The 26073-nt window shown below is 44.7% G+C and overlaps 1 protein-coding gene across 1 annotated transcript in view; it reads left to right on the top strand.

The window, feature by feature from the left end:
• Positions 1-26073, top strand: part of LOC146820962 (NUT family member 1-like) — a 155131-nt gene that overhangs the window by 9609 nt on the left and 119449 nt on the right. The window contains exons 2-3 of the mRNA XM_085609771.1: positions 2626-2754; positions 5368-5480. Coding sequence (XP_085465897.1) covers positions 2626-2754; positions 5368-5480 — 242 coding nt within the window. The remainder of the gene's footprint in view (positions 1-2625; positions 2755-5367; positions 5481-26073) is intronic.

Here is a 26073-nt window from a genome sequence, read left to right as displayed (position 1 = left end):
GTTTCAATAATAAATTATTAAAATATTATCAATTAACATTCTTAAAAAAGATCTCAATGGATTTAAAATAGGTCTGCTTCACAGCTGTACTCTGTCCTCTTCCTTCGAAAATAGTCAGTATTTCCGTCCTTCTGAAGTTACTCAATGAATATTTAAAAATCAGTCTGCAGTTACCTATCAACATGATAGTGTAAGTGTATTCTGAACATTGTAAGACATATGTGTGATGTAACAATACCTAAGAAATATGTGTATATGCCTCTTTATATGGGAATGAGACCGGGTGACATGTGTTGCAAAGGACTCTGGATATATAAATGTCTCATGCCGAGATTCCAAGGGTATGTGTCGAGGGCTTTCCAGGAGTAGAGCTCTCTCATCTATTAGTACAGTGCTGGTACATTTACTTTGCATCTGCTGTTTGAATGCACGTGATGGAATCACTGACACCAAATACGTAAAGCTGTAAAGCCGTCCATTCGCCTCCCTTTAATCAATATCCAGCATAGAATGCCTGTCCGTGCTGAGCACGACCAATGAGAGCAACACTTGTGCTCATCACTAGTAGAGTAGGAAAAGAAGGGTATTGTGAGGAATGAGGAGCGAGGGTTGTAGGATATGGAGTGAGTGAGGATGAAGATGTCCTTAACTGGACAGCTGGGTGTCCAGCCTTGAGGGTTGGCGGCAGAGATTGTGTAAGTTAATGGGGGCAGGCTTGGATCCTGCGGCCAAGAAGGGTGGTCAAGTCTCTTATTTCTGGATGAGCAGAGTTGAGAATGTCCAAGCCACCGCCCTGTTAGGGTTCCTGGGGCTGTACTTCCTCTTGTCCGGAAGGGGCATCCACTCTCTACCTACATCTTGGTGGCAGAAAACCCCAACGAGAAGGGTCTGACACTCATTAACAAACATTTACATTTCCAGGAGCCCGCGGCCGGATGGTGGTGCTGTTCCATGGGGCTACACATTAGCTGGTGGGTCTGCTCCATTCCTCTCCAGTGCATCCTAGTACATGTAGTGCAAAACAAGCTTTACTCACTGTAATTATGATACTAGCTGGAGTGTTCAGGGCAGTTTCGCCTCTTAGTGAGGAGTTCTTATTGCTTTTCTTCTCACTGTTAGCTTATAAGTACTTCAGATATCCAAGATGTTGTCATATGTTCTTCCATTGGGGTTTATATTCTCCTATTATAAATGGAGAAAACTCCTATGATCACCTACAATCGTTGTATTAGTGATGGCCCAAGTGTAGTATAATCTCAGTTACATTCAAACTATATAAATATACTTATAAATATTCAGTGTGCGCTGGGATAATAGTGTCTGTTTCCTTCTATCGTCTCTAGTCTTTGAGGGTTGTTCACCTACAATAAATACCTAAATGGAGGCATTAATCTTTTAGGCTAAACTTAGACAAACCTTACATCTTATTGAGAACACATTCATTTCGACTCTGCATACCCTCTCTTGGGACACTTTATATAAACTCATTACGTGCGCATGCCCATTCAAAATGTTTTTGCCAAAGGTGTCCGTTTCTCATATTTTCTTTCCCAGGACTTGTTACATACAAAAGGGTGTGGGGAAACACAAAAGGACTGCTTGAAACTACTTTTACTTACTACTTCTCAATTTCCCTCCAGCTCCATCAAATGACACTTGCAGGAGGGAAATATTTGTCTGGAATATTTCGCCTTCTCCTAACTGGGTGATATCGTCATTAACATGCCTTCATGGTTAGGCCTGGGTGGTGAACTTCGCTCCGTTCGTGGAGTTTGTGGAGTTTTCTGCCCTCTGCGGAGCTCGCAGAGTGCAGAAAACTCCTCTTCGCGATGTGCGGCGGAGTTTTTTCCCCACTCGCGATCGCAAACTCTAAGTTTGCGATCGCGAATGGTAAGTTTGCGATCGTGAGCTGCCGCTTGGGTAGAATCTCTACCCGAGCTGCAGGAATACCAGCACAAACTGCAGTTCGCACTGCACTCCACCACTCGTGGAACTTCGTGGAGGTTTTTTGTAACTTCGCGGAGCTCTGCGTAGCAAAACTCCACGAACTACACCCAGGCCTATTTGGTGTCATGTGCTTAATTTCTGTGTTTTGGGTGGCCACATTTCTAGTGCTATTGTGTTCAGATTTCATGAAAGCTTTTCATCTTCTATGACCGTGTGGGGTATATACACGTGTTGCAAGCCTCGAGGCCTTCATTACAAGAGGTGTATAATTCTTTATGGGGATGGTGGGCCTGCTCCATATGTGCTAACAAATGCGGTAACACATAATGCTTCCTCATGCAGTTTTCTTCCTTGGTCTACTTTCTTAGGGTCAAGCTTTATTTAGCTTGGTTTACTGCTGTTGTTGTATATTTTTGAAATAATTGCTATGATGTATCTATGAGATTTAATAAAGAAATTAAAAAAAAGATTAATTTAGCGTCCTAATCATGCAGTTTCCTTTCTAGGTGTACTTTCTTAGTTCAAGTTTCATTTAGCGTCCTAATCATGCAGTTTCCTTTCTAGGTGTTCTTCCGGATGGTCAAGCTTCAATCAGTGTCGTATCCCATTTCACTCTCCGCTAGCGCATGCCTCCTCTTGCCGCAAACGTATATTTTGCTCTTTTTGTTCTCTCCCTAGACCTGTCTTGCGCTCATTAGCCCGCCTGAAGCCGGAGATGAAGATTGAAGAGGGAATTCCACAGGCTATGCAGGAGTGGGAGAGGGTCAGCAACTTCGACCGAATGGTCTTCTTCGAAATGGCAGAAAAGTGAGTCCATTCCCTGTCTGTTGCCTCAGTTAATTAACAGACTAGTCTGTCTCACACAAGCTTCCGTGAAACCCTCACCTCACCAGTCTCTGTTCCAGAAAGGAAAATATTTGTTGTCTCACCAAACACATGGAGCGGAGCTACACATTCAGCATTCCAGTACAGCCAGTCTGCTCAATAAGCATACTTAGCATATCCCCTTTGTAAAAGTGAACTACCTCAATATTTTCTGAGGCCTCAGAGCCCTATAGTTTCTTAGTCCAGGCGCTCTGGAAGGATGAAAAAAGAACAATTGATGGACAGAAAGCAGAACAATGTCATACATTCACCCCAGTACAGAGATCTGGGCCTAAATCCATCGTTTTTTTGCTCACCATGCCATTCCAGTTTGGGCCCAGCCATATGCAAATCAGTCTTGACCCCGCGCTCAATGGGAACAGTCCAGCCCGAACTGCTAAGCCAAGTCCTCCCTGGACTGGAAACAAGCATCCTAGGACCGGTTTCGGGCTTTCAGCCCTCATTAGCCAGGATAGCTTGACTCCAGTGGCATGGGGAGCACGGGACCCACGTCTGGGCATACCCGTCCCACTCGGAGTGACAAATGCAAAAAGAACAATTGATGAACAGAATGCATAACAATGTCATATATTCACCCCAGTACAGACATCTGGGCCTAAATCCATCGTTTCTTTGCTCACCATGCCATTCCAGTTTGGACCCAGCCATATGCAAATCAGTCTTGACCCTGATACTGTACTAAAGCTAGCCTGGCTGAAGAGGGCTGTTAGCCCGAAACCGGTCCCAGTATGCTAGTTTCCGTTCCAGGGAAGACATGGCTTGGCAGATCGGGCTAGACTGCTCTCATGAGGCACAGGGTCAAGACTGATTTGCATATAGCTGGGTCTGAACTGGGGTGGTAAAGTGAGCTAAAGAATGATGATAGATTCAACCCAGATCTGTGACTGGTGGGTGAGTGTTTGAAAAGTTTCAGCACGTCGTCCATCATCTCCTTGTGTTTTCTTTGCCCTAAGTTGGCAGGGTATGCCCAGACGTGGGTCCCTTGCTCATTTTGCCACTGGATTCAAGCTCTGGCTGAAGAGGGATGTTAGTCCGAAACCGGTCCCAGGATGCTTGTTTCCGCCGGTCCAGGGAAGACATGGCTTGGCAGTTCGGGCTGGACTGTTCCCATGAGGCACAGGGTCAAGACTGATTTGCATATAGCTGGGTCTGAACTGGGGTGGCAAAGTGAGCTAAAGAATGATGATGTGTTCAACCCAGATCTGTGACTGGGGGTGAGTGTTTGAAAAGTTTCAGCACGCCGTCCATCATCTCCTTGTATTTGCTTTGTTTGCCCTAAGTTAGCAGGGTATGCCCAGACATGGGTCCCTTGCTCACTTTGCCACTGGATTAAAGCTAGCCTGGCTGAAGAGGGCTGTTAGCTCGAAACCGGTCCCAGGATGCTTGTTTCCGGTCCAGGGAAGACATGGCTTGGCAGTTAGGGCTGGACTGTTCCCATGAGGCACAGGGTCAAGACTGATTTGCATATAGCTGTGTCTGAACTGGGGTGGCAAAGTGAGCTAAAGAATGATGATGGATTCAACCCAGATCTGTGACTGGGCGTGATTGTTTGAAAAGTTTCAGCACTCCGTCCATCATCTCCTTGTGTTTGCTTTGTTTGCCCTAAGTTGGCAGGGTATGCCGAGACGTGGGTCCCTTGCTCACTTTGCCACTGGATTAAAGCTAGCCTGGCTGAAGAGGGCTGTTAGCCCCAAACCGGTCCCAGGATGCTTGTTTCCGGTCCAGGGAAGACATGGCTTGGCAGTTCGGGCTGGACTGTTCTTATGAGGCACAGGGTCAAGACTGATTTGCATATAGCCCTGTCTGAACTGGGGTGGCAAAGTGAGCTAAAGAATGATGATGGATTCAACCCAGATCTGTGACTGGGGGTGAGTGTTTTAAAAGTTTCAGCCCTCTGTCCATCATCTCCTTGGGTTTGCTGTGGAAGGATGAACCATCTCTCATGGGAGACCATGGTAAAGATTCCTGGAAAGGCTTCATTAGGATCGCCGAGGAGACTCAGGGGGGAAACAAGGCAAAACAGAGACAACTTGACCAGAGCAGGAATAGCAAAGAGGAAGTTAAGCATGCTGCCTTTTTGCCACAAAAGCGGAATTGTTGCAGTTTAAATCTGGCAAATTTCACCGCTGATATGGTAGTCAAAGGCTATTTGATGTAACAAAGTCCCTTCCCTCTAATGATCGATGTAGGAGAATACGACCGTCACACATCGATTTCTACACTTTAATATCAACAAGTGATAACTGAAGCTACAGAGAACTTCCTAACTGTCCTCATTTGGGTAGCAACAAGTCTTTGAGTTGTCTAGTTGCATGTGATAGCGTTGGATTCCTCACTTCAGCTCTTCACAGTGAGTAGCAGGCAGGGCATTCAGTCTGAGTAAGAATGGAGAATTCTAACACAAGGCAGTCGAACAGGGGTCAAGAGGATACTCAGACCTTGAGCCCATTAATCGAGCGTGTGGTGTTAAAATTAAGGCTATCAAGAGATTCTTCTATTGTTAAAATGTAATTTGTTTGCGTACTCAATGTTCAGGTTTATGGAGTTTGAGGAAGAGGAGATGCAGATGCAGAAGGCTCAGCCCAGCACCGTAGGCCAGAACCAGCAGATAGAAGTTGCAGCCCCCATTGATGCCAACAAACAGCAAGGTAGGATCCAACCCAACTGAAGCTGTGGTGTGGAACCTAAAGAGATGAAAGAAACACAGGCGTGGGGTTACACGTGGCTGCTAATCCCTGGGACCCCAATCTTTTCCCATATCACTTCCCTGTGTTTTGGCACTTGTGCACTTCTGTAGCGTTTCTTGCATTTACAACGACATATCTTAGTCGGAGTGATTGGGGGTGGCAGCCTGAGGTTTCCCAGCAAGCACCACAGTGCACCGGACTAAAAATATGGTGCAAGAAGCAGAGCAGTGTGAAGTGATGGTAGTGAAGGTATTGGAAGCATAGGGGTTTGGGGTCATCAATGACTGCCAAACAGGAGTAAAGTAAACAACATTCCTATAGCCCTTCAGATCTATCCAAGCATTGCGGTCTCTATATTACAAGAGTGGCAAAGCTGGCAATAAACAGATTGGTGACTTCAGCACATCACTTGGAGTTTCCAGACTCCAATCCCAAGGAGCTGTCCCAAGTAGGTGCATGTCTGGTATGGTGATATATGAGTCACATGTTTCAACGCTAGTAAGTTTGGTGGGTTACTCTGTGGTATGAAGAATTAGTGGAAGACTTAATGGTTGGGGCTGAGATGATCAGATTACTACTGATTTCCATAAGGCCACGCCACGGTGAATTCGCGAGGTGTGCAGTAACAAGGTCAGGACTAATTATTAGATAGCTAGATAGGAATAGAGATCCAGGGAGTCATTGCTGTAGTGATTTCATTTTAAAATTGATGGTCATGGTGCGATGGAAAGGACTAAGGGATAAGAAACACGTGTATTTATGAACTTAGGTGGCAAAGGGTGTACATGTACAGTTTGGGGTAGACAGGTTTGCAATCTGCACTCACTTCTACCTACAACAGGAATACATAAACATTCACACCGACCGAAAGGAAGCCCAGCTCAATCTGCATTGGAGGACACAACTAAGGGGCGACAATAAACTGATGCAGTAATACCTTTTCGGTGAAGAAAGTAAGGCATATCTAGTTCATTTAAATCTTTTGCATTCAGACAGATAAATGGGTTGGGGAAAGCAGATGGTTTTCCTTCAGTGTGAGCTTTGTCATATTACATAATGAAGCAATCCACCAGCAACAATAAATCTAGGTTCACGATGGTGCAAACAATTAAGCAAATTCAGTTTGTTTCTGTAAAAATGCCTTTCCACAATGAAAGGTGCAAAATGCACAAAAGTCGGGTTTCTAATTATGAGTGCCTGCATCAAGGTGAACCATCACTACTTTACTCCTGTTCCTCTAAGTTTGTAGTCATACAAAAATATATGTATTTGCTGTAGGTATTGAAAATCTATAAACATTGGGGCAGTGCTGTGTAAAATCAGAAAAACTTTATTTGTGCCTTTTTTGCTATTTTTTAAGTTGGGCTTTTGAGACCTCTTGTATAGAATTTAGTATTTACTTCTTTGTGAGTTTAAAGCTCGCCTACTGCTTCCCATTTGTTTGTTTCAGTGACCTTAAAAAATCCTTGATTGCTAGGGATCAATCCTTCCTCTTTGTCCCTCCTTTTCCTTTATTGTTCACTCCCACAAAGAAGCGCCCAGTACTTGTATCCTTCTACTTGTCCTATTGTAGCATCTGTTTAGGGACTACTTTTACCTTTTCCTAAGAGCATTTGACCAGAGCGCTTGAAGTTTTCTGTTGCTCTGAGCTCCAACTTCTGTTTATTTAAACAGGGCTATAATTCTTGTAATCACTTCACATCTGCTGCGGCATCCTTCCCGTGTGCCTGCAGAGGTAGTTAATCTCCCCAATGCCGATCCCTTCCTCCCGCCAACCCTGCTTTTCTCATTTTCTTTGTAAATGCAGGTGATTCCAATTGTCAACAGCTCACCATCCCTTTAACTCTGCGTAGTGTCCTCCGGGCCCACTCCTCTATTTGGCTGGTGCCTGCACCTTTAAATCCTGACTTCAGTGCTCCAGCGTTGTGACATGACATCCTCTTTCACCAGGATGTCCTGCTGTCAGAGTAATAGCATATCAGGTATCATAGTGTGGCAGACACCATGCTCGCTTTCATGGACCATTAATCTGCTGTCACTTAAGCACTAAAAGACCCAGGCGCCCCATCTAACCCACTGCCCACCGTGTTTCTGCTGCAGCGCTTCCCAAGAGCCACATGGTCGGGGTTTGTGCGCGCTGACGTCACGGCGCCCCTCGCACCACCGTCCTGTGCCCACAGTTGGATTGCAGATAGTGGGGCTCACCGGCTGCTCTTTCTGTCTCTCCTCTGGAAAGCGGTACACCCGCGTGGCTCTTGTCTGGCACCTATTGCAAACCTTACTAGGGCCTCGGGTTATCGGGCTCCCTGGCCGCCCCCCACCTTTTCGAGTGTTCAAAGAACTCATGTGTAGAAGTAACAGGTGGATGCAGAACTGCCAGGAAGAGTGAGTTCTAATGTAGGCAGCAAAAATTAGTGTGTTGCCACAAAAGAGAAGCAGAGAACTTTTTAAATAACTTTCTAGAAACATGTCTAGTGAAAGCCATTCTTTTAGAAGAGGACCCCCTCCCCCCCCTTTCCAGTGTTCAAAGACCTCCATGTAGAGGTAACAGGTGGATGTATAACTGCCAGGAAAAGTGGACCTGCTGGTGAAAAGTTCCCATCTCATACAGGGTTCCGCGATCTCATTCTCTTCTCGGGCCTCAGTATGCACCCATTTTAGACTCCTCATATGAAAGAGTCTGCCCTGAGGTTTCTATTAGGATCAGTATGCCAGCTTCCCTCAGAGATTCTTTCTCCTAGTTGCTTTACTTGAATTTGCTATGCCTCCCTGTATTTTTACATTGTATAGGATGACTCGTGTCACTCAGATTTCAGATTTTAATTGTTAGGATAGCAGATTTTGGGCTAGGGCTACCTTTAGTTTAGTTATATAGTAGTGCATTTGGGGAGTGGATTATTTTAAAATCAAACTTTTGTATTGAAGTGCCGTGCTTTACTGGACACGCTAAACCTCAAATCCCCATCAGGTTTTTTTACCAGTTTTTTTAACCAACAAATTATATTTAGGTGTATTGTCAAACCAGGCCCTCTCACAGTTGCACATCAACCAAGAGCTTCCATGTTAAAGAATAGTCGATGTAGCATCCAGGATAATGTGCTGCAAGGCTAAATACTTATAATGTCTCCAAGGTCGAGACCTATTGGCTTTGCCAATGCTTGTTTTAAAAGCAATGTGTTGCAGTAGTCATAGATTTGCCCATTGTTGGCATATTTAAATAAAAACACCACATTGGTACAAGAATCACTGGCACTGTACTGGACTTAATTTTATGCACATGTCCATATTGTGCACAAGTGAAATGTATCCATTCACAATCGTGGACACCAGTGGCTGAAGTGGGTTGGCATTATGCCCCATGCTGTAGTGGGCAGAAACAAAAAGTGAATGGCACTAAAACAGACCAATCGACAAAGAGGACTGACTGGAAATCCTTGAATGTTTTGTATATGTATGTATTTGTTAAGGTTCTTTTTGAAAAAATAAAAGGACTTGGTTAACTCTAGACGTAAAGATTGGTGAATTAATGGACCTGCTGTAAAAATGCCTGCCTAACCTGAAGGGTATTTTATATTGGATATGTGTTTCAGCATATCTCCTAGGATTAGTTGAACTCTATACAGAGAATTTGCTTTTGTAAATACGTTTTTATTAGAGGTTCAATTCCAAGTATGGTGACTCAATTGCTCATACAGGGTAACACGTCACAACAGAACATTACATTAAGACAGTATCCTTTGTTGCCCACGTTAACTCTAACCCCCCCAGCTTGTGTGTTCAGTGTCTCACTTTACATTTGTAATGATAAATGTAAAACAAAATTCAGAATCAGTCAAATGAACAAGTGCCCTTAGGTGTGTGTTGTGGGCACGTGAGTTATCTACAGTCTGTGTCCATGTAGTCCAATACTGTGAGGGATAAAAAAGTAGATTTCCCGTATATAAGGATTATCAGACCTATATTATGTTAGCATGATGCATCTATACGTACACTCCCTGTTGATATATATGCTTTTGCTTGGAGGAAACTCGTTTATTTCCTCCCTGTATATCTATTGCTAAAAGAGTAGGCCGAGAATCATACAGATGCCATCTTCTGATCATATGCTCGAGCACGGGCTGTGACCACGTGTTGATCACGTGCAGTGGTCAGGCCTCAGTTCATCTGAGTTACTGGTAGCAGCTGAAGGTAGGCTGTTTACTCGACTGTTTTAAAACTCAAGGTCGCATCTGGCTTTGGGGGGCGATAAGCGCATTCCTGGAGGCGCCGTGTCTATACTCCCAGGCACCAAGACGAAAGGGAGTCACCCCTCCTGACCTCATTAATAATAGAAAGTTATGCCTTTGTACTGGTCTGATGTGTGCCATATATGGTCCTTTCCTGGAGCTCAAGGGCCAACTAGTGTTTTTCCTTTTACAGTGATTGTATGTGTTGAACCGAAAAGTATATAACCTCATGTTTGAATACGAGCCAACAGTCTTCTCGGCGCACCCGATGGGTGAGGTTCGGAGAGGCTCCTCTATAGAGTATTTTGTTTAATAAACGATTGAATCTTCTTCACTGCCAACTGACTGATAATTTGGTAATGGTACTGGGACTATTGGTAGGTATAGTCCTTTAGTTTATTTTACTGGTACATCAGTTGGCGACTCTGCCAGGACTCCGTGACTGGGTCGTCCTCCCTGTAAAACGGGTGGTAAGGACAAGGGGTAATTCTGGACGAGCGGGTGGACGGACAAAGGATCCTTTGAAATGTAGCCATCTTTGGTATGAATTTACTCCGCTCTCACGATCAGAGTATCCCCAGCTGCTAGTGACCCTTCACCGGAGTCCTACGGGCGTAACCCAGGAGCTGACCGAGTTGGCAGTGGAGAACACGCAATTGTACCTGTGTGCACCAGGTGAGTGGAATTGTTTTGATGTTCTTGGCATGCACTGTTGAGCAGTGTTTTTGAAGCAGTTAACTGTGTAAGTATTTGGTGGTCAGTGTACCACGGAGAATCTTGGGGGTCTGACGGGGCAGCATTGTGGTGGCTGCACGTATAGATGCTCCACGGACCTTTTGTGACTAATAGAGACGCCGATCGGACGCCCGGTGTGGCACGTGTGGTGCGCGCCCGGCCAGACTGCTCTCGGAAAAGCCTGTGGCTGTACCTGGGTAGCCTTAGGAACACATCTGAAGCGGTGCTAATGAAGCGGGCTTAGTCAGAATAGTCCCAAGAGTGAACCAGGAAGGCTGCGGGATGGTCTGTAGGTCGGTCTGTGGTTATACCTGTCTGACGGTCTCTTAGTAGTCTTTGGACTGCTTGATTTTGGTATCTGTGAGTATTGGAATCTGAATTTGAATGATTCTCCACGAACAGGAGTCGACGGGCTCTGTTCTTTGTTTGAAAAGACGTCATTTTGAATGTCTTTGTATGTATATTTATATTATTGTTTTGTGTATGTTTCAATGAGCGTGAGGTTGTATGTTTTGCGCATGTTTGAACATGGCCATGTTTGGAAGTGTATTTTTATGATCGAATGAGGAACGTGTGACGCCAATAACCATGCCGTGTTTTAGCAAATTGAGTTGTTTTGGATGTTGTTGCCGCCCTAATGATACGCGTTTGGCTGAAAGTCAACCTGCCCCGCCTGAGGGCAGCCCAAGTTATGATATGTATGTAAAGTATGGTATTACACCTCTCTTGTTTAATACACTATGGCATAAATATACTAAAGATAATGTGGAATTACAATGGTCTTTTGATGAAAAAAAGATACATTTTCTGCAGGATCGATTATTTTCTAAACGTAGTCGACAGTCAATGTTTGACTCCCTAAGCCTGTGGCAGAAGGAAGCAAAGCGTAGATGTGTGCGGAAGGAGAAAGTACGTAGGATGAAAGGAAATCAGGCGATTACGCAGAAAGCTATAGCTTATGATAAAGCACAAACTGAACAAGGGATTGATTGTGCAGACAGACAATTTAGATTGCAAGTGGATAAGACCTATGTGGCTAGGACTGAAGCGGAAGATGAGATAGAGGATTTATTGGATACTCGTCCACCTCCACCTTATGCTCTGCAGTGTATATATCCCGTTGTTCCCCCGACTCTAGTACAGGCCCCTTCAGCTTCCGCCCCTGTTGTTTCCTCTTCCCTTGCCTCTCCGGGGACGTCCTCTGTTTTGTCTCCCTCAGTGTCTGAGTTGGCTACTTTATGGCCTGTTACACTGCCGTTTTCCGTTATGTCCACAGCTGTTTTGTCTCCCCCCACCCCTGTGTGGGCCTCCCTTTCTGCAAGCACGACTCCATCTCCAGCTGTTTCGACTCCATTTCGTGCTCCGGGGGATTTTGACGCACGGAAGTTGTTTACCTGTTCGGCTGTAGGACAGAAGGAGAAACAGATGATTGAGAATCAGTCATCCCACTATAACTGATATATGGAACACGCTTCGAGACTATGAGCCTGTTATGCAGCAACATGCCTTGAAAAACATGGCTGCACGTATTATTACTCTCTGGGAACAGTGTTTTCCAGGAGGGATGGCCCCCCAAGTGATGTATGACATCCGAGACAGGGCTCAAAAGTCTGAACTTAGTCCAGATGAAGTGTATAGAAATGGGGAGGTTTTACTAAATTATCGAGAACGGATGCATCAAAAGTGTCCCTCGTGAAACACTCAGCATCCTATGCGAGAAGTTCATCCTATCTTTCATCCTGAAATACCGGAACTAAAGAATGTCCAGGGCGTGGTGACTAGACCTCTTGTAGAGGCCCAAGTGCAGGAGCAGTGGGTTTACACCCCCTGGAAGAGGAGTGAAGTCCTCTCGCTAAAATCACAATTACCCGACCCCCGTAAGAATCCCACGGCTTATTATAAAGAACTCACAGAAGCGGCCTCTTCGACCGTCATGACTTTATCTGACATAGAGCTATTTTTTGCATTGTTAGTTCCCGTTGACGTATGGCGTCAGGTGCATGATCAGGACCATGCTCAAAAATTAGGCGGAACATGGGAGCAGATAAAAGATTGGGACAAGGATCGTAAGCCTGGAGATAAGCCGAAACCTGAATTATTGGTATTACCTGGCCGTATTATCACTTACATGCATTCCTTAATTCCATCTCGTAAGGTGGATTGGGACAAATTGACCGCATGTAAACAGAAGAAAGATGAAAGTGTTTCTGATTATTTCACTAGATTTGAGTGCGTATTCAATGATTTTAATGGATAGGATTTATCGTTGTAAGGCGGTATACGATTATTTGTCAATCGTTTTGTAACCAATTTGTTACCAGAAGTCTCTGCATGGCTACAAGCCGCTGAAAGTACTTGGACCACTTCCACGCCCTCGGTAATATTGAGTATAGCCCAATATTACGAACATAGAGAAAATGAGAGTAAGGATAAGACGGAAAAGAAAACGAAGGATCTTAAAACACGGGTGTTGTTGGAACAAGTTGTTCAAGGACGAGGCAGAGAGAGAGGTGGTAGAGGGTTCGTCCCGAGGGGGGCGGGAACTGGATTAGGCAGAGGGCCGGCTGTCGTTTTGGGAATTAATCAGTGTGCTTATTGTAAGGAGGAAGGGCATTGACGATTTCAGTGTCCGTTGTTGCCGGCCCAGAACGGGGCTATGAGAAGTAGATTAAGAGGTCGGGGAAGTGTGGATCGCAGTGATATGCGACGAGAAGAGGCAACGCAAGTTGGACAGGAAAAGAATTATTTTGATAATCCATGAGGTAGGCCGTATTATAATGAGGAGTGTGCAATGGACGCGACCGAAGGATATGCTGATACATAGGATAGCCATGGACAGAGTGAGGGCCAGGTGTCAGTACCCATTGATCAGCAAGGACCTTATGTAGAGGCGCATTTGATGGGGACATCTGAAAAGTTTTTAGTTGATACGGGTGCAATGAATAGTTCTATTTCTCGTTCCCTGGTCCCAGGGGCTGCTCTGTCCGGGCACAATAATGTTTCGGTAGGATTCTCGGGAATTCCGGTGGTGAGCCCCATCTACAAACCTATTCCTTTTACAATTGGTCCTGTTACGATAGACTCCCCGTTTCTTTTGACTTCCCATTGTGGCGAACATTTTTTGGGCTTGGATTTGTTGAAGAAATTACATGCTAAGATTCATTGTTCACCTGATGGTGTTTACTTGACTATTAATTCCCTTGGGAAGCATACTCTGCAGTGTTTCACTAAAAATGAACTCCTCCCTCCTGAGTTTGCTGCTATTCCAGCAACAGTGTGGGTCACTGGTGATACAGATGTAGGTTTATTAAAGATTCCGCCCGTTTCTAATACTTTGAAGCAAAATGCTCGGCTTCCTCGTATACCTCAGTACAAAATTTCTCCGGCAGGCGAATAGGCTTTGCTCTCCATCATACAAGATTTGGTAAAAAGGGGTGTGGTGGAAGAGACAGCTGCTAATGTGTGCAACAGCTCCATTTTGCCTATCTTAAAGAAAGCCCCTGTTGGAATCGATCCTGACTATGCTGATACCTATCGTTTTGTGATTGATTTGCGTGAAATTAATAAAATAGTGGTGCCCCAATACCCTGTGGTTTCAGACATCACTACTATTCTCACTATGATTCCTTCTACTGCTAAATATTTCTCTGGGATTGATTTAAAAAATGCTTTCTTTAGCATTCCGATTCATCCTGATAGCCGCCATATTTTTGGCTTCTCATTGTCTGGTCGCAGCTTCCGGTTCTGCTGCACTCCCAAGGGGTACACAGAGAGTCCTAGAATTTATAGTCAAGCTTTGAAAACATTGTTGGATGATTTGGTCTTGCCCCCTGGTAATGTGCTTTTGCAATACGTAGATGATTTGTTAGTGGCCTCTGATACCGAGGAAGGTTGTAAGAAGGCCACTGTACAATTATTGTCTCATTTGGCTGCTAATGGCGATAAAGTATCCCTTTCTAAATTTCAATATTGTCGACGGGAGGTGACCTATCTCAGTCATCTACTGTCGAAGGAGGGGCGGAGACTAACCCCTGAGCGTGTGACTACCATTTTTAATAAGTCTGTACCTCGTACTCAGCGTGCTGTTCGTGCATTTCTCGGCATAACTTCTTACTGTCGCCAATGGATCTCTAATTTTTCCCTGCTTACTAAACCTCTTCTGTATTTAACCACTAAAGATGTGCATGAACCTTTACCCTGGACTGATGCTTGTCAAGATGCTTTTGACTCTTTGAAATCTGCGCTTTGTTCTGCACCTGTTCTTGGTATTCCTGACTACCGAAAACCTTTTGTGCTTTACGTACACGAGGTGGACGATTGCTCGCTTTCTGTGTTAACACAAGGATTTGGTGGTAAGCAGAGACCTTGTGCCTATTTCTCGGCGGTGTTGGATAACGTCGCCAGAGCACTCCCTAGCTGTTTAAGAGCTACTGCCGCGGTTGCGGTGGCTATTCGACAGTCGGAAGGACTCGTTCTGAACACTCACCTCACAGTGATGGTACTGCATGCTGTGGATACATTATTGAACAAAAGAAAGACCCAGCACCTTACGAGTGCGCATCTTACCGGATACGAATTGATTTTTTTTGTTCCACACATTACGATTAAACGATGTGCCACTTTGAACCCTGCTACGTTACTACCCCTCCCTTCGAATGAAAAGAACAATGATGTTCATGATTGTATATTTCGGACTGAGGAAGAAACGAAGGGACGGGTAGACCTGACTGACACTCCTCTATCTGACCCTCAAGGGGAGTTGTACGTCGATGGCTCTTGTTTCAAGTTACCAAATAGGCACGACACCTGCTGCTTATGCGATAACTACTCTTCACACTATAGTTGAGGCTTCTCGAGTACCCTATCAGTCAGCACAGGCAGCTGAATTAGTGGCATTGTTTTGGGCCTGTGAGTTAAGTGAAGGACTGAGAGTAAATATTTACACCGACAGCCAGTACGCCTTTGGCGTGGCTCATAGTTTTGGCCGACCTTGGGCAGCAAGAGGTTTTCTTACTTCTCATGGTCAGCAAATACAGCATGGCCCCTTGATTTTGCGATTACTGACAGCATTGACGTTACCAGAAATAGTGGCTGTAGTCAAATGTAGTGCACACAAGGCGGTGGTTGATGCAGTGGGGGAGGGTAATGCCTTTGCCGATCAAGTAGCTAAGGAAACCGCGAAATCCAAATTGACCTCAATGTTTGTGACTAGCTCTGCTAGGTGGGTGCTGGCTGAAACAGAGATGTTTGATAATACCATGGAGAGTGTCCGAGAAATACAGAAAGAAGCTACCCCTATTGAACTGGCTCACTGGAAAGAGCGAATTGGGAGATTAGATGCAGATGGTTGTTGGATTGATCTGACAGAAAAGCAGCTGTGGCTGTTGCTTTATGCATTAGTGAATGCGGTGGTGACAATGGCACATGGTTCAGCTCATATTGGGGTGAAAGGTATTTGTGCATTATTAGATCCTGTATGGTACAATCCCAATATTTCTAGGACCGCTGCTCATTTGGTACAATATTGCATGGTTTGCTTACAACATAATCCAGGGGGCAGGGAGCCTGTTCTGAGTGGAAACTTTGCACCACCATCTTTGCCTTTTGAGGTGCTTCAAATGGATTATATCCAGCTGGAGCGTGTTAACAATTTGAAGTATGTCCTGGTCGTGGTATGCGCTTTCAGTAAATGGGTGGAAGCCTACCCGACAAAAGAAAATACTGCTTTGGCAACGGCAAAAGCGTTGGTAAAGGAGTATTTCCCTCGCTACGGATTGCCTTGTGTGATCTGGAGTGACAACGGAAGACATTTTAATGCAGAACTCATCACACATATGTGTAATGGACTACAGATTAAACAGAAATTCCATGCGGCTCGACACCCCCAGTCCGCTGGGTTGGTCGAGAAGTATAATGGGATATTAAAGCTCAAATTAGCTAAAATTCAAGAAAGTGCTAGATTGAGGTGGCCAGATGCTCTGCCGCTGGCATTAATGTCAATACGAGTTACCCTACATTCTCGTTCTGGTCTGTCTCCGTATGAGGTCATTTTTGGGCACCCTGCTAATGTTTGGGGCGTCCCGAGACACAGAACGTTTCGTGATATAGAGTATCCTATGCTGACCGACTATTTGTATGCTTTGACTAAATATCCTCATTCCATTCATCAACAGGTCTCAGTAGTTTTGCAGCCCCTGCCGTAGGGTCCTGGACATCGCTTGGAACCAGGACAGTGGGTTCTGGTCCGTAACTATCAGCGAAAATCCAGCTTGGATTCTCGTTGGTCTGAACCGTTTCAAGTCTTGTTGGCCACGCGGACGGCGGTAAAAGTGAACGGCAAGCGACACTGGATTCATGTGTCACATCTGAAAAAACTACCCCACCCGCTTCCATATGATCAGCGAATCCAGTACGAGGTTCTGACTCAGGAAAGTGAGCGAGTTCCTTGATTCATCCCTTTTTCTGACGCCCAGGTAATTGGAGAAGGGCAAGGAGAAGGTGCCCCGGGCTCGGAAGGGGCTCTGTCATCAGCACAATTGATCGCCCCAGATTCTGTTGTTCCTACAGCTAACCCAGAGGACCACAGTACCCCTGTTTCGCCGGATTCGTCATCCTCTGTTTTGTTTTCTGATCAAGAAGTGCCTGGCCATACTCGATACAACCTGCGGCCCAGAAAACAACACGGTACATCAGATGAGCATGGTAAGAGATAGGGAGAGACTTGAGTGATAGGGTACAGACCTGTGCTATGAATGTCTGTTAGATACGCTTCTGGTGTACTGAGCGAGACACTGGACTGAACGCGCTGAGAGCCGTGAACATTTGTTTGCTCTGTTCAGAAAGAAATACTGAATTTCATGTTCAAAGGGGCCCAGGTTGTGTTTTCTTCAAGGGTTGTGTGAGAACATAACTCCAACGTGAGAAGTTTGTTTTGGTACTATCTGTGATGAACGATAGGAGCCTGCCTGTGAGGCTCTAAACGGACACAGGAAAGAACCATCCTCTTGCAGGTTGGACTGCATTGCCCTAGTTTATTGTTGGACTTTTAGTTAGCATGTATCCCTTTGCTCATTTTGTTCCTGAAGAGGAACGTCCTTTTGTACCACACTATTTTCCTACATATATGCCTGTTTTTTCTAGTTGGACCAATCGTGTTAAAATTGCATTTAGAGCTATTATAGCAATGTTGCTAATTATATTACTGGGAGTATTCATATATTTAGAATTTCGCCACCCTATGCATACTGTTTTTGAAACAACTACCCCACCTCCGGAACATGTGTTTCATACTTTAGCCCCTCAGAAGGAAAGGCATTGTCAGACCTATGTGAAAAACGCATTCATTGAAATGCTTCATCAAGCACATAGTGCCACCAATACAACAAATTGTTGGGTTTGTGGTCTTTTACCATCTGTTATGCACAAGCACGACTTATTTATATCCGTACCTTTGTCTTATCTGGGAAGCTGTGAGGCTTGGTTCAAATTGCTTTCTATGATGTATATGCATTACACTGTGGACGCTCAAAGGTTTTCAGAGAGGGATTATGAAATGATTTTAGCATATATTGAGGTTCATCAAGGATTCAACCCCGATGGGAATAATGGAGAGGGAACCTTAGATCCGAATGCCTGTATGTATATGTATATAACGCATGAAAATACCACCTGGTTGAAAAATGAAATTTTTGACTTTGTTGAATTCAATTTCACTCAATATTATCGACACTTTCAGGACCGTAATGTTACTGAAGATAGGGCTATTCCAGTGCCTGTATTAAACAATTCCCCCTCGTTTTGTGTTCAAGGAGTAGAGTACATATCAGTAGAGAAAGCCGATGTAATTACACTTATCAGTTGCGTACCTTTAGTAGCCCTCCGTTGTTAACCCCTCCTAATGTATATTTTGTCTGTGGAGAAAGTGCCTATACTTGGATTCCACGAGGTTGGACTGGACGTTGCTACCTGTCCTTCCTATACCCTCCAGTCTATATTGCCCCTTCTGATTATCACAAGGATCACCGACTAGATAAACGTAGCATGCTTGTTAGGAGAAATAAAAGGGTGATAGATACCACCGATATAGATCAGACCGATACTCCACTGCAGTATTTCACTGACATTATGAAGGGAGTGTTACCCTTTTGGGTGCCTATGATTACTAGCCAACAAGTACGACGTTTGTCTAGAGTAGTTGAAGGGGTAATTAACACTACTGCAGGAATACTGACCAATATAACAGTAGAGCTACAGGCGACCAGACTTGTTTCGCTTCAAAACCGTATGGTTTTGGACGTTATCTTGGCAGATCGAGGAGGAGCATGCTGTGTGATCGGCAGCTCTTGCTGTGTTTATATTCCTGACTCCGCCCCCTCCGTTCATTTGGCAATACAGAAGCTACATCGTTTAGCTTCCGAGATACATGTAGAAACTGATACGTGGTCTCTCTTTGGTTGGTTCTGGGGTTTGATGTCTACTTGGGGATGGATCATTTTGATGGTGCTGGCATGTTTAGCCGGTATCGTATTCACATGTTGTGTTTGTGTACAATGTGGACCTGCATGTTGCTCTTATTGCGCGACAAAACTCATGTCCTCTGTGTCTGGTCCATCCCCAACAGCGGTAAAAGCTCAGCTAGTTCAGCAGGAGCTCAAAGACCAAATGCAGATTGATGAGGGAATATTTGAAGATTGAACTGTTTTAGTTAGCTACATCATGCTAAAAGGCCGTTCTGAGGGATAAAAAGTAGATTTCCCGTATATAAGGATTATCAGACCTATATTATGTTAGCATGATGCATCTATACGTACACTCCCTGTTGATATATATGCTTTTGCTTGGAGGAAACTCATTTATTTCCTCCCTGTATATCTATTGCTAAAAGAGTAGGCCGAGAATCATACAGACGCCATCTTCTGATCATATGCTCGAGCACGGGCCGTGATCACCCGTTGACCACGTTCAGTGGTCAGGCCTCAGTTCATCTGAGTTACTGGTAGCAGCTGAAGGTAGGCTGTTTACTCGACTGTTTTAAAACTCAAGGTCGCATCTGGCTTTGGGAGGCGATAAGAATGTTTACAGTTTGAGCTACAATGCTTTGTCTACAATTAAAACTTTTTGGGCAGGTGCCAGGATTAAAAGACAAGTCTACAGGTTCCAAGGAGAAAATTAGCACATTTCACTAAGGTAATAATGAATGTTGTTTCTCAAAGTGGGAGGTAGGACACGACGGTTTGTCGGAAATTAACACAGACCTGTTCCACTGCTCCACCCTCAACTATCAAAAAAAGATGCCTTCATTGGCAGGGCGGATATTCTAAAACAAAAAAGATGTAAAACATATACATATTTGCCACACTAAGCCTTTCTAAAGAGCGAGAGCTGTGAAGTATTAACAGATGTATGGCGGGCTTTAAACTGGAGGTCTCACATGTCACAGGACAGAGCATGAGTTGCTCATACAATCAAATTCAGCACTCTAAGAACGCTCCCGAACCTCCTCTATAATTGGACATCATTCTGATTCCAGGCTATGCTAAAAATGATCCAGTGACTGGCGGCCAGACCCCTGAGCTGTGAGTGCCTGTTCTGGTGGCCTGAAGCCGCGAGGACAGCCTCTCAGCCCTGGCGGGTTGCGTGCCCTTGACCGCATTGAGGTCAAGATGGCATTGGAGCACTGAAGATTTTCCAGGAATCCACGAGAGTGGCAGAGAACGAAACATACCCAGACTCAGATGTGGAACGGCTGACTGACCACTGGGGTGATGGGCCAACGCAGCACCTTGGTTGGTGTTGCCCGTCCAGCTGTAGTGTTCTCCCCCAGTGGGTGAGACCTGGCAAAGGGAGGCAACTTCTCAACCCTGAGACCCCTACAAACTGCAGAGGCCCGGGTCCTAATAGACTCATGCCCACATTGTTTCTCTGGTGACTGGGAGAGTAGCAGGTGATGTCCAAAGGCTTCATACAGTTTGAAGTGGAGACAAGGAGTTTCTTGTCCGGCTGTGCTGGCTGAAGGGTGGCATCCACTAAGTGAGTGACAGGCCAGCCCAGTGCTCCTACTTCGGGACTAGTGAGATAAATCTAGAACCCAGAGGCTGAGGGGTGTACATTTCTCGGGTGCCTCCAGGCACAATTGTTGGGTCAACACATGGGCCCCAATAAGGTAAAGGAAACCCAAAGGCCCTTGTTTCATGCTACACCACATGGGTCTCATCTGCAATTTCCTGACTGGGCGTTATTTCCTCGGATGGTCCCAGCTGCTCATGCTGACTACTTCTTGACATCCGTGGCAAGTGGGCTGGGTGAAATGGGGTTGCAACAGCCTCTATGCCGCGTTACCACCAAGCCGTGACCCTGGCTCTACAGACATACTCAAGGCGCCAGCTCTGAGAGATCTTTTTGCTGGCCTCGAGCATGTCCCCTACCCCTCAGCTGTTCAAGACCGAAGAGACACCCAGCATAGAAATGGACTCACAGACACAGCCTGGGGGTATACCCTGACTCAACTGAAACTGCCAGAAGCCAGCGTACATCCATCATTGCCCCTCTTTCACCCCCCTCCGCCTTTCGTGTTTACTACAATGCAGCCCATGGGACAAACTAAAACATGTGGGAGGATAAGGGGCTACACACTCAAGCTCAAGCAAAGACTGATAAATACACAACTCCTGCTTCTGAAAATGTCAAAACTCCCAAGGATATCTCCTCAAGTGAGAGAACTATTTTATCTAGTGACATTGAAACTATCCTGCAGGCAATCCAGACATCACGCAAAGCAGTTGAAACTAAAATCAGAGAAGCGGGAGCATATGTAGCACTCCTCCATCAGGATCTCTGTAATGTGGCAAACAGAGACTCCAAGTCAAAAAGTCGAGTCTCTGTATTGAAAAGTAGATGAACTTAATTGTAACATGTCACAACTTCTATCTACAAACAAAACTCATGAAGAGAGGGCAGAAGATGCACAAAATAGATCACGGTGCAACAATCTTCAATTTCCAGAAGCAGCTGAATCGACAGATCTGGAGAAATTCCTCGAGATATGACTCACATCCTGGGTGCTGGAAGGGAGGGTTTTGCCTTCGTGCATGTGTCTCTATAGTATTCACGTAGTGGTATCGTTTTCAGCATGCGTGCACGCCGCCGACATGAGCATGGAGTACTCTCCGACAAGGGGTTTCTACATTAAATTGGACGCAATATTAAATATTGGGACTGAAAACTATACCACTACATAAATACCATACAATAATATGCACTGAGCATTTTTTAGGTTATTACATTTATCGATAGATGCTACTCGACCAGTTACGGATTGAGGCTTATAATTTTGATGGGCCTTTTGGCCATCTTGGATATACTCCTTGAAGTTTGTATAAGCAGGCCTGAGGAAGTCAAAGGCATATTCATCAGATGACGAAACACGTGTTGGCTGCTTACTCTTGATTGCCTGTTTATGTACCAACGGTATTTGACGCACAAGATGAGAAAGGAATAAAAAGAACTCCGGACACTTTATGAGTTAATAATTGAGTGCTCAGGACTTTTTTCCATTCTTTACTTTATACAAGCTGTTATTACAGATCCTCTGTGAACATCACCCTGGCAGAAAAACCTACATAGGAGGAGGTCCATTTCCAATGCCTTACTTAAGCTCTAACAATGATGTGTTCAAAAGGAGTTTACCAGGCAACAGATGCTTCTGGGGTAGAAGTCTGGAGACAGGAGATGTTCTGGGAAACACATTTTCTACTTGTTACTGTTTGTTTAAAATATTTGATTCAGTTTGATATTCTGAGCACCATGTACACAGATCAGAGTCTCCCATTCCACTGAACCAAACTTGCAGGCCCGAGATTTCTCATCTTAAGTGTATGGACCTGCTGCTCGTGACAACACTCACTGTGCCATACACACATTACTGACTTTAGAATTATGTCCTGAATTTTAACGGCTTGCTAGATCTTATCAAAAGGGCAGTCAAATATGCAAAAAGGAAGTTGCCTGCAGTCCTCATGCTGCAAGAAACCCATCTGATGGGTTTTAATGGACCCCCTTCTTACAACGCTTTGGCTATGACAGAGCTTTCCACGCTGGGTTCACCAGGGGTTGCTATACTCCTACATTTGAGCTTTCTTCTAGGTGTATCTGTGGTCACTTCGGACACCCTGGTTAGATATATTGTGGAAGGAGGGCTTCTGGATGGGAAACAATTCACCTTCTTAAGCGTTTGTGTACCACCCCACTTGCCCAAACCTGCACTTGCTGCAGTTGAAACTGCTATGCTGCACTTTCATCATGGGGGAAATCCTAGCACTTCACCTAATCCTGATATAGACTCCTCAGGCCCATGCCCCCAACAGCAAGCTGTCTGGTGAGAATTACATTATTTAAGACCTGGATGGGTTCTGTTGGGCTCTGTGAAGCCTTGAGAATATTTCATCCACAAGATAGCGAATACACACAAACTTCTGTAGCACACAAGATGTTTTCCAGTATAGACCTCCTGCTTCCTCCAGCCACCAACAGTCTCCACATGACAGCCATTCTTCCACTGGGTTGTTTCGGACCATTCCCTGGTTATTGCTCATTTCAGGTTAACCGCTTTAAGATGCCGCATGTGGCATCTTAACGCTTGGTGCCCATTAGATGATCAGTGCTCTGATTATCTATTGACTGAGCTCAAATCATACTTTTCCCCCCCAAAAAAATCAGTTGCCTCTGTGTGTGCACTATGGCTGCTGGTAAAGCCACTATCAGAGGGATTACAGAGCTTATCTCAGGCATAAAGAAAAAGACAAACAGTGACAGATAACTGATCGTGTATTTAGAATGTCAATGCCTAACAGAGACATTAGATACTCTCCAACATCAGCTTGAACAGTATAAAAATAAATTGAGGCAGGTCTCCCTGGACAAGGCCCGCTAATGCAGGGGGGGACTTGACTAGGAAGGTGTGCAAACACTGGGATAAGACCGGAAAGTTACTTTACTGGCTGGCCACTAATGAAATATAATCTGGAAGAGTTCCAGAAATTCTGGCGCATAACTGTGAAAAGAAGCGTGAATGAGCAGCGTAAGAAAATGCTTTGTTTTGTGTGGTCACCCCAAAAATTTATGGATTGATGCTGCTGGTTTTTCGACTCTGAGAATGCACTGAGGCCTGTTAACCAGACCTCAGTGTCAGTGCCCCAAACTCAAAACGTTAATGTTACATTGGCTAGACCCAATTGGCAGAGGCTAACTTAACTATAAGTCCTAGTATATGGTACCCAGGTCACCAAGTGCAAGTTGGAGAGTCACACCATGGATTGCAGCACTGGTTGTTCTACCCTGGGTGTGAGACAGATAAAACAATGTCTCAGTCCACCATTGCAGACTGGATGAGCAGTTTAAAACTGCTAGCCAGACTTTACCATTTAAAGCAATGGCAAAGTCAAACCTCCCTCTGCAAGATGTGTAAATAACTCTATAGCAGGCTTACCAAGCCTTAAGGCAGGGTGCATCATATTTCACAGGCAGAACATGTATTTGACATGTTCTGGCAGTAAAAATATGAAAACTACGTCTTTACTGTGGAAAAGCTTGATCGCCCCATTAGCGAGAGACAGGTTACAAACGGAGTCCTCAGCTGTGCTAACTCCTGAACGGTGCAACCAAAGTTGTACTCCAAGGTATCAAGCAACTCGTTACATTAAGTTCAGCTTGATTCGCAAGTCAAAATTAATGTAGTATGTGGCAGTGTACAACTTTTACCTTTAGTCCCCTGTACCCTTAACGGAGCCTGTACCTGAAACAGCTTTCTGCCTCCTGCTGAGATGTGCTGACTACTTCCAGGAAAGGGGGCAATAGAAGCCTGCACTGGAGAGAGGTGTTACCTGCTTCCTGTAGAAAGACGCACGGGCGATGGCCCAAAAGGCGAGCTTTAAAGGAGAAGCCACATTTGCAGAGAAAATGTGTAACACTTGTGACAGGGGCTTCTCCATTGTCTAGGTAGACAGGCAGGCACTAGGGACAGGTAAGGGGAAACTAGTTGCCAAACAGGTTTTCCAGGGGTGTGTAGCCTCCATGGTAACCACTACTCTGGGTTGCTAAGGAGCTCTGGATGCTGAGAGAGAGGGTTTCAGTCATGTGGGGAGTGGGTGGAATGGTGCATCCTGAGATAGCCAAATACTACTCTTCACCATTACAGTATACAGAGCACCAAAGATCCAGTTCTTAAAACTCACAATAATGTCAGCCATCTGTGAGAAGCAGCCTTAGCTGCAGCTGAAGGCAGTGCGATGGAAACTACTCCTTAACATTTCTTATTCGTCACCCTCGGAAGGCACACACCTTTTCTAGTGTGGTGATGGAATATGGCATGGAAAACAGTATTAAACTACCTTTTCATCTACCTTATTAGGTTATGAAAATAGCACGATGATGGAGTCTTCATGCTGATCATCATGATGTAACTGCTAACATAAATCAAAGTAAGACGCGATTTGGTGTCGGAGCTTTATGGCAGCGAGGTTTGGGCATCAGTGCAAAGATGGTGTTTGGGGGTACTGTTAAAAGTACATCCTGGTATACACACTTAGCTAGAGAGAAAAGTATCAGCTATTACATATTATGCTGTTCCACACATCATGGGTATGTTTTCTGTCCTGTCCCATTGCCCTTAGCGGACGTGAGAGCCTTTTCTGAGGGAATTCCCTCACAAAGGCTCATATACCCCCCCATACCTTGTGATCAAAAGTAGTGGGTAACATGGCCAACCCCATCAGACCCCTGTATTACAGCATGGAGCTGGGTGCGGTTATGAGCTTTAACACAGTTTGTTAGTGATTTACATAATGCAATTAGTGCTAATGATCTCTCTGTGTACGTTGGTTTATTAAGAAAGTTGACAAATTCCAAGATATCCATAGTATTCATCTGTCCTTTATTTAAAACACTGCTACTCAAAAAGAAGTATCTAAATGAATGCATAATATTCACCTTTGTGTCTTTAATAAAAGTACAATTGTTCTAACACAATAAGGAAAATAAACTGTTTTTGCCCATGGTGACTTGTCATTTTTTGATGAGCTATCTTTGTATAACTTTGATGTTTTCCATTATTTAAAATGTGAGCACAATAGGATAAAGGATACCCGGATCACAGGCTAATTTATTTGGCTTATAGAGTAATTCTCACAAGGCAAAAGAACAGAAAAAGAATTTTTAGAACGACTGCATCATGTATCAAATCATTCTGTTCTATTTGCATTACATCGAATAGACAACAAGAGTGAAGTTCGAGTTGCCTATAATGTCACTCAGAACCCTATGGTTAACAACATCCCCCTAATTTTTTCCACACCCAGGATCCGGTGGGATGGAACTCCATTCTCAGATCCCACCTCCACATCTCTAAAACAATCAGCACCCCTCTCAGCTGCAAACTAACGTTCCTAATACCTAACCACCACACACGCAGCGGCAACACCTTTGCGACTATCAACAGCAATGGCACAATCCTGATCCAAGCCAACAATGACAACCTGGACGCTTTCGACTCACTCTTCCCCGCGCTACGTCTCGCCCTCACTCATCTATCCCATTCTCAT

The sequence above is a fragment of the Triturus cristatus genome, chromosome 6, assembly GCF_964204655.1.
Source record: "Triturus cristatus chromosome 6, aTriCri1.1, whole genome shotgun sequence".
Lineage (NCBI taxonomy): Eukaryota > Metazoa > Chordata > Amphibia > Caudata > Salamandridae > Triturus > Triturus cristatus.
Note: the sequence above shows the minus strand (reverse complement) of the source record. Positions and strands in the feature narration are given on the sequence as shown.